The sequence below is a fragment of the Megascapheus bottae genome, chromosome 16, assembly GCF_031878675.1.
Source record: "Megascapheus bottae isolate mThoBot1 chromosome 16, mThoBot2.hap1, whole genome shotgun sequence".
NCBI classification, from domain to species: Eukaryota; Metazoa; Chordata; class Mammalia; order Rodentia; family Geomyidae; genus Megascapheus; species Megascapheus bottae.
This window is the reverse complement of record NC_143524.1, coordinates 10,050,385-10,060,528: the sequence shown is the minus strand read 5'-3', so window position 1 is coordinate 10,060,528 and position 10,144 is coordinate 10,050,385. Positions and strand designations below refer to the sequence as shown.

General features: G+C 36.1%; 2 protein-coding genes across 2 annotated transcripts in view; one reads left to right on the top strand and one right to left on the bottom strand.

The window, feature by feature from the left end:
- Positions 1–533: 533 nt before the first annotated feature.
- On the bottom strand, positions 534–1,487 carry LOC150052662 (olfactory receptor 5AP2). The gene has a single exon (XM_090348754.1). It carries the CDS (start codon positions 1,485–1,487, stop codon positions 534–536), a length of 954 nt encoding a protein of 317 aa, XP_090204880.1.
- Positions 942–10,144, top strand: part of LOC150052659 (olfactory receptor 9G19-like) — a 32,387-nt gene continuing 23,184 nt past the window's right edge. The window contains exon 1 of the mRNA XM_090348755.1: positions 942–1,526. The gene's annotated coding sequence lies outside the window, so the exon portion shown is untranslated. The remainder of the gene's footprint in view (positions 1,527–10,144) is intronic.

Genomic DNA, 10,144 nt, shown 5'->3' with positions numbered 1-10,144 from the left:
TGTTTATACCCCGAAGTTACAGTTATAGATAGATTCATGTACTCTGATTATGCCCTCTGCCTGCAGCTACTGAGACCTTTCAATGAGAGTTGCATGAAGATTTTGTTTCTATTAATGTGCAGCTATTTGAAATAATTTTTCCCCAACTGAAATATTGTTATAATATTTATTTCCATTCAAATAAGAATCAATAAAAAAAAAGACGCTGTAGATCTGCGAGTCTGGCCTAATGGTAGAGTGCTTGCCTAATATGCATGAAGATTAGGGTTTGATTCCTCTGTACCACATACATAGAAAAAAAACTGGAAGTGGTGCTGTGGTTCAAGTGATAGAGCCCTAGCCTTGAGGAAACACAAGAACAGTGCTTAGGCTCTGAGTTCAAGGCCCAGGACTGGTAAAAAAAAAAAAAAAAAAAAAAAAAAACACTGTAAAACTTAATCATTTAACATGGAGAAAGAAATCAAGTCATCAGATGATACAACTAAATGGACATATATTTTTCTCCCCAGAGCAAAACATTGAGTAATGTGGCCTTATAGAACAGGTTTCAGGAAGACCTTCCTCAGGGCTTCTTTCACATCTTTATTTTTCAAGCTATAAATGAGAGGATTCAGCATGGGGATAACTACGGTATAAAACACAGAGACAACCTTGTCCTGCTCCATTGAATAGCTAGATGTAGGCCGCAAGTACATGAAGAGAATGGTCCCAAAGAAGATGGTGACAGCCAAGAGGTGGGAGGCACAGGTGGAGAAGGCTTTGTGTCTTCCTTCTACCGAAGGCATCTTCAGGATGGCAATGAGGATGCACAGGTAGGAAACAAGAACAATCGTAACACAGCTGATGACATTCAAGCTGGAGGAAACCATGATCACAATGCCATTGAGGTGTGTGTCAGAGCAAGAGAGTTTGAGCAAGGGTGGGGTGTCACAGTAGAAATGATTGATCCTGTTAGAGCCACAGAATGACAGCCTGAATGTCATCCCTGTGTGGATGGCGGCATTTCCAAACCCTGCTAAGAAGGAAGTGGCGACTAACATCAAACAGATTCTCCCGGACATGAGAACAGGATACAGGAGGGGATTCCAAATGGCTGCATAGCGATCGTATGCCATCATGGCCAACAGGAAGCACTCGGTTCCTAGGAAGGAGCCAAAGAAGAAGAACTGGGCAGCACACCCATTGAATGAAATGGACTTCCTGTCAGCCAGGAGATTCACCAGCATCTTAGGAGTGACAGAAGAGGAGTAAGAGGCATCCACAAAGGAAAGGCTGCTGAGAAAGAAGTACATGGGGGTGTGGAGACAGCGATCAATCTTAATCAGAGCAATCATTCCCAAATTACCCACCATAGTGGCCAGATATATGGACAGAAATAAGGCAAACAGGACTCCTTGAAGATCTGGATTGTCTGAGAGTCCTAATAGGATAAATTCCACCACTTCTGTTTGATTTCTGCCCTGGAACTCTTGCATGTATCTGGTCATTTGAGCTGCAGCAAAAGAACCCATATACCAGTGCATTTGGTGAATTTAATACAGGGAGGTATGTTGAAGTATCTTACTAACACATATACATGACAGGTAAATAGTACAGTGGAAAAATGGGTTGAATTTGTTGTCTAATGAACGGGGTTCATTATTTATGATAAGGCTCTTTGGTATGTGATTTTTATTGGCTGTAGAATTGAATCAGGGCTGGGCAATATCTCCAGACTTTTGTGCTCAAGACTAACACTCTCAATATGCATCACAGCTCTAATAAGGGTTTTTGAGTGGCTAATTGGAGATAAAAGTCTCATTGGGACTTTTCTACTTGGGCTCCCTTCAAATTATGATCCTTAGATCTCACCTTCCTGAGTAGCTAAGATTATAGGCATGAGCCACTGGTGCCCAGCTTATGATGCATATTTTAATTAACAAATTTATTCACTGTGTATTTTTGGGTGAAGATGACTATTTTTAACCACTGAGTATACCTTTTCTCAATTAATGGGATACTTTAAAGTACTGAGAGCTACCAAAAAAAATTCCAGACATGAACAAGAGAAATAGTTAAAACTCAAGTGTGAAGCACTTTAAAAATGTTGTGGTACAGGGACAAAAGAAAATTGTCAACCATGGAGCCAAAAGGGTCCAAATGTCATGCTAAATTTCCCTAAATCATCATCTTCAATGAAAATTAACTTCAAGAATTAAAGAATCTAGACTAAAAGATGAATAATTATAACTGCTAATGAATGGGAGTAATATCCATGGTACTGGAAAGCCCATTAATATTCAGATTCACATGATCAAAACAGAAACTCTTACATAGTAGTTTGGTTATAATAACTACCCCCCAAATATGTTTCACTCCAAAACCTTCAAGAAAGGATCTTGAATGTCTACATCATAAAAGATAAAATGTGTGCAGAGATAGGTATGCTTCATCTGATTTGAACATTGTAAATTATAAATATGTGCCAAAACACTAGAAATCCAGTTAGTACATGGGCAAATTAATTGAACAGCTTTCAAAGGAAGAAGTACAAACACATAGTAAAGATAATGGGAAATATTCAATAAAAGAAATAAAAGTTTATAGGCATTGAAATTCCATCTCAATCCAGTCAGTTCCATTAAGGGAACAAACATCAAAGATATGAGTAAAAAGGTCCCTTTATGCTGTTGGTTAGAATTTAACTAAATATAGCCACTATGGAAATTGGTATGGGAGTTCCTTAAAAACTAAAGATAGATCCATATGATCCAGTATATCCATGGACACAGAGGAATCCAAGTCAACATATATTGAAGATACTTACAAAAGCCTGTTTTATAGCAGCACTGATTAAACTAAGCAAAATATGGAATCAAAATCAATGGCCAAAAATTGATGTGTGAGTGGGTAAAATACACACACACACACACACACACACACACACACACACACACACACCACATACACAATACACACAAGACAAGCTCCTTTTCTCTGGAGTGGTCTTAATGTGTGAACTTTAAGAACAGCATTTCTGTGCTTCCCCTGCCCCTCCCCAAAAGAGATCAACTTATATACAAGCAAAATGTACAGAAACCAAAAATATTAATAAAGTAAAAACAATAACAAAAAGTAAACAAATGCAGCACTGATACTATACACTGTGTCAAAAATGAACTATGCAACTTGTGGGAGAGGGAGGTCAGGACAGAAAAACTGGAAGAAAACTAAGGAAGAACTGACACCGTTCAAAGTAAATGTTCTCATTATTTGATATAAAGCTGTAACCCTCTGCATATTACCTGAACAATACCAAAAAAGAAACAGAACTATCACGAGAACTGCAGAAAAAAAAATAGATCTTTCTCCTCTTTCTCAAGCGCAATTTCATTGAGTACAAATCTCGCAAAAAAAATAGTAAAAAGAATAAAATGCCTTCGGTGTGCTAAACACAGAAAGAAATCAGTGATGAATTTGAAAAGCAAGTTATCCAACGTTCTAAAACTTTCTTTTTGATGATTTCCTTTAATCTATAAACACTGTCTTCTCCTGTTTGTATTGTTTTCAGAAATCCTATAGGGATAGATACTGTTACCATGTCCTTTGAGTACATTACAAATAATTAACTTACCAAGAACCACACCAGTCAGTGATGTTCTTGTTTTCTTAATATTTGTCATAATTTATATTGTTTCTATTAACAATAATAGATTTGAACATTAATATAAATAACACAAAGAATGCACTTCTAAGCGTATTAATAATACTTCTGGTGAAGAATTATTAGAGTTGCTGAAATTTGTCTTTCCTAGAATGCTCATTTATTAATAAGCATTATGAGCAAACTATTTATATGGTCTATATCACATGACATCTGTTATATAGCCTCTCTCCATCTCTATACTCTGCCTTTCTATGTAGTCTTGACTTTTCTCCAATTTTCTCTATTTTGAGAAATTTATCCTCTATTTTTCTCATGTTGTTGAGATTTGGCAGTCATACTTCAATATTCAATAGAATATTGATCTATACTATACATTTCTAAGTATTTCTGAAAATAGTATTTCCTGAGATGTTGCTGGTGATCAAAAAGGCCCTATAAACCATCTTATTTGGAGTTGCTTACAATTCTTATGATTTACAAATCGCAGTAATAAAATAAATGTATTATTTATTTATTATGTTTTATTAAGACTTCAGGTGCTTATGTAAATTTAGGCCAATGGGCAAGTAAAGAAAGTAACAGAATTGTAGGTTTTCTTCATTTTAGCAAGAAATTCTTTAAACCTTTCCCTTAGCTTCTATAACTTCAAGACATCTATGCAATGCTTTTGACTGCTCCTGTTCTATCTCTAAATTTACAGAAACAGCAAGAAATAATAACAAAAACCATACAGGTTCTTCCTGTTAAAAGACACACATTCTCTAATTTTCTTTAGGGGGAGCAGGCATCGTTATGGAGTCAGGAAAACTGAAGCTTCACTCTCCACTCAATAGAAATGAGTGTGACTTCATTTCACTTTCCATGAGGATTAAATACCCCCATGTATGATATCAAGATAAAATACCTTTTAGAGTAAAGGGTCTATCTCAGTCTCTGTGGTTCAGTTATTCCCTATTGCAGTATTCAGAACAAACTACAATAAGCATCCTGACCTACTTTAAGTAAGGCATACTTCTTGTCCTTTGTTCTCTGGGGACTATCCCTCTTGTCACCTTAATGTAATCCACTTGCCTTCTCTGCTCACACTAAGAAAATCACAAGTCTCATTTGTGGTTTTGTTGTTGTTGTTGTTAAGATTTTTTGCTTTACACTTGGGATATCTGAGCCAGTGCAGAATGAAGTTTGAATTCCAAATTAAAAAGCATCCCTAATCACCTTTCTCCTGTCTCCTCTGAGAACTGGGATTACATCCATTTGGGAAATATGTTAAGAGATTCTACAGAATATCAAGCTAGCTCTCCCTCTGGCCAAACTTTCTTTTTTTTTTTTTTGCCAGTCCTGGGCTTGAGCTCAGGGCCTGAGCACTGTCCTTGGACTTTCTCAAGGCTAGAGCTCTACCTCTTGAGCCTCAGAACCACTTCTGACTCTTATCTATGTATGTGGTACCGAGGAATCGAACCCGGGTCTTCATGCATGCTAGGCAAGCACTTTAACCACTAGGCCAAATTCCTGGCCCTCAAACTTTCTTTTTTTCATATTTTTTATTGTAATTAATAGAAGGGTTACATTATGTTCGCCAGATAGAAGGTGCATTAATTCACATACATTGGTACCCTTTCTCAAGTCTTGGTCCCCATTTCCCTCCCCCGCACGCCCACCCCTCATCTTCTTTTCCCCCCTTCCCTATCTAATTTCAAATAACCAAATACAAATATATCCAATATATCAGATAATGAAGTAACAATAACTGTAACAATATAAGATAACAAAGGGACAGCAAAAGAGATGAGAGATAACATAGTACATTAAGGACATCACTCATTGTATGGCTTTTGTATCTATATTCTAGAGGTCCTTTCATTTAGTGTCATACTGTATGGCCTTATGTATCTAGGTTTTGCTCCATTGCAAATCTCTGCTATGAGAGCCCAAGGTTTCTACTGATTATGACAAATGAGGGAAAACATTGAGCCTATGTTCTTTGAGTCTGGCTTACTTCACTTAATATGATCTTTTCTAAGTCTTTCCATTTCCTAACAAATGGGGCAATGTCATTCTTTCTGACAGCAGCATAGAATTCAATTGTGTACAAATACCACATCTTGTTAATCCACTCATCAACTGAGGGACATCTGGGTTGGTTCCATATCTTTGCTATGGTAAATAGTGCTGCAATGAACATTGTTGTGCTAGTGGATATAGAAGTCCTTGTTTCTGGACAATTGGATAAATGCCTAGTAGTGGAATTGCTGGGTCATAGGGGAGCTCTATGTTTAGTATTTTGCTATCCATAGTGGTTGAATGAGTTTGCACTCCCACCAACAGTATAGTAGTGATCCCTCTGGCCACATCCCCTCCAGCATTCTTAGCAGAAAGAACAGTGCAGGAGGAATTTGAATACCAAACTTTAGACTCTATTACAGAGCTATAATTATCAAAACAGCTTGGTACTGGCACAAGAACAGGCCTGAAGACCAATGGAATAGAACTGAGGACCCAGATATTAAACCACAGACGTATGGCCACCTAATCTTTGACAAGGGAGCCAAAAAAATGGAATGGAAGAAAGACAGCGTCTTCAACAAGTGATGCTGGCAGAACTGGTTAAGCACCTGCAGAAAACTAAAGTTGGATCCTTCTTTGTCACCCTGCACTAAAATTAACTGCAAATGGATCAAACACCTGGAGGTAAAACTGAACCCACTGAAAACTTTACAAGAAGGAATAGGAGATACACTAGGCCTCCTTGGCACAGGTCGAAACTTTCTTAATAAGGACCAAGAATCACAACAAATCAGAGAAAGGCTGGATAAGTGGGACTGAATTAAACTGCAGAGCTTTTGTATGGCAAAGGACATAGCTAGTAAATTAATCAGGAAGCCCACAGAATGGGAGAAGATCTTCACCAACCATACAACAGACAAAGGCCTCATATCTAAAATATATCAACAGCTCAAAAAATTGAATCACTCCAAAACTAATCTCCAAAGTAACAACCATTCCATTAAAAGATGGGCCAAAGACTTAAAGAGAATCTTCTCTGAAGAAGAAACAAAAATGGCCTATAGACACATGAAGAAATGCTCAACATCTCTGGCCATAAAAGAAATGCAAATCAAAACAACTCACTCCAGTTAAAATGGCCAGGATCAAGAAAACTAATAACAACAGATGGCCACACTTTCTACACACAATTTCTGCCTGTGAGTAAGAGGTTAGGCAACCTGGATAATTGTAGGGGAATGAAATAGATGATAGTGAAGGACGTTGGGACAACAGGAAACTTCAGACTTGAAATTCTGGCTCTCTTGATCAGTGATTATGTGCCTTTCACTATTCCACCGCTTCTCCCTAAGGCCTACTTCATTGGTGACTCTTGAACCAGCAAACTGAATGAAAGAACATTGTTATATCTCGTAATACAAATAATCAATAAGTAAGAGATAGCTTCATCATATGACATTCCCCCCATCATCAAGAGCAAGAAATTGTTATCACTTTAGGCAGTCCAGATTAACACTGCTATAATGCTCCACTGTTTAATTTTATCTTCCATACAGAGGACACCAGGTCTGAAACACATTAAACACAGATAATCAAATGGGGCTTTTTTTTGTCTGTTTGCTTGGTCCTGGGCTTTGAACTCAGGGCCATGACACTGCCCCTAAGTTCATTTTGCTCAAGGCTACAACTCTATTAATTTGTGCCACAGTGCCAAAATCAGTGTTTTATGATGGTATACACTAATTAATTATCTCTTTGCATTGTTTAAATAATACAATTTGGTTTTTTTGGGGGGGGCTTCATGAAGAGATTTTAATCTTTTGATCTTTACCAGCCAACATTCTACATTAGGTACAATGCAGGTAAAGGTGATTTGCTTAAGCCAAGTTTTACAATATAGGACCTTTGAGAAACATGAAGGCATATTTTCAGGATGAGTAAATTTCATAAGAATTTTTTTTCTGAAACTTCACTTTATTTATTTTTTTCATATATTTTTTATTGTAATTAATAGAAGGGTTACATGATATTTGCCAAATAATACAATTTGTATTAATTGCTAGACCACAAACTTAAAGCTGTATTGCCAACCAACAATTGCAATTCAAATAACAAATAGTTAAATCTTAAACTATGACTGTTTTTAGACATTTTGAGTCTTTTAATCATTTCTTCACTTTGTTTTAATTTTATTGTTATAGTTTTATATTTGATATATTTTATATTATTGTAGTTTTTATATCCCAAATACCTTCCAGCCCTTTTCAAAAAGTCTATAGATATAATCTATTGGACCTCTCAGTTACTTCCCAAATTTTAGTGTATAGCATATGATTAAACAAGAATAAAATGGCCAGGTGTTGTCTATGGCAGATTGAATCATCATGAGTATCTTAAATCCCTATTCTTCCTTCCTTAATCATTAAGATTGAAGGAAGAGCAAATCCTTTGGGGAATGACAGCTCAGCAAATCTTTGATTCTCCAGTCAATGCTGAAAATACTTTCATCATATGTCTTCTGGGAAATTATCTGTGACTCTGACATTTAAATGGCTCCTGTATACAGGAACAGGGGTGGCCTGAGCAGTAGCTCTGAAACAACCACCTGGACCATTTCCACAGTCCTACTCATATAGGGTGAACCAATCAGCCAGTCACCAGCAGGTAAAATTTTAAAAAGTAATCAAATTGCTTTTGGGACAAAAGGGGGAAAAGATGTAACTTTCTGATTTTTAGTCATCAGAAATCAGAATTAACAAAATTCTTGAATTGAAGGGGTTTGTAGAGTTTGCCTTCTCCATCCCATCCAACTCACAGATAAAAGAAAATGCTTCAAAACCAACAATTCACAAGGAGAATGGCTAGGTTCTCCCATATTGGAGATGCGGAAATGGATACATTACTCCAGCACTTTTTTTCTATAAGCATCAATTTCTGGTGATGTACAGAAACCTAAAATATCTTTGTACTTTCTTTACTTCCATAAGATAATATCTTTGCTAGGCCTTTGCTAAATTATTTGTGAAATAAACTTATTTTATGTACCATTTTCTTGAGTTAGACAGGCTGTACCTGAACTACTGGGAGATTGAAAATAATATTTTTCTTGTGTTTTGGCTTAGTCAAGCCTTGAATATCCTTGATTCAAGGATAGCATTGAATCTAGTTGTTATATCATTTCAGAGAAGAAGCATACCTCTTTAAATCTATGATCTTGTGTACACATTATTCTATGCAATAAGCATTCTACCTTTTTATGAGTTATGAGCAATAAGTCATCTTCTTAATTAAAAACACTAGCGCAACAATGTTCATTGCAGCATTATTTATCATAGCAAAGATATGGAACCAACCTAGATGTCCCTCAGTTGATGAGTGGATCAACAAGATGTGGTATTTGTACACAATGGAATTCTATGCTGCTGTCAGAAAGAATGGCATTGCCCCATTTGTTAGGAAATGGAAAGACTTAGAAAAAATCATATTAAGTGAAGTAAGCCAGACTCAAAGGAACGGTTTCCCTCATTTGTCATAATCAGTAGAAACCTTGGGCTCTCATAGCAGAGGTTTGCAATAGAGCCAAATCTTGATACATAAGGCCATATAGTATGATGCTAATTGAAAGGACCTCTAGGATATTGAAACAAAAGCCATATAATGAATGATTGTTGTCCTTAATGTACTATATTATCTCTCATCTCTTTTGCTGTCCCTTGGTTATCTCATATTGTTACAGTATCTCACTTTGTTATCTGATATATTGGATATATTTGTGTTTGGTTATTTGAAATTGGATAGGGAAGGGGGGAAAACCAAGATGGGGGGGTGGGGGGATGGGTAATGGGGACCAAGACATGTGAAAGGGTATCAATGTATGTGAAGTAATGCACCTTCTGTCTGGCAAATATCATGTAACCCTTTTATTAATTACAATAAAAAATATTTAAAAAATAAGATTTATACACAATGACTGAATGCATTAAGTACTAATCAGAAAGCAATCATTGAATTCAAAATTTTATGTTGCCTAACTAAATTTTGCAGAACTTTTTTAATGATGTTGTTCTTAAACCAAATTTATGAATACAAATCCAAATTTTAAGGAGATAAATAGGGTGTAGAAAATCAGTAGGAACAACTAGTCAGTGTTTTTTTTTTTCTCTGCTATGAAAAAAATAAAAAATAAATAAAAGAATAGTGTGCTTTAGGACTCATGAAAAATCAATCACCTTCTCATACACTGGCTTATTGTACAACACATTATATCTGTAAGAAAGGAAAAATAATCTTCTATTTCTCTTTTTCAATTGAGTAAAATAAATTGAATAGCCCATACACAATTTCACAATTGTGGATAGAGTCCTGATACTTGCTGTTATATTCTTATGTAGTCTCATGTAGCAAGGTGAACTGAGCTCAAAAACAAGCAAAGAGTGTTCTTTTAGGTAATTATGTACAAGTATAAATTATGTAGCTATGAAAATAACATATTTA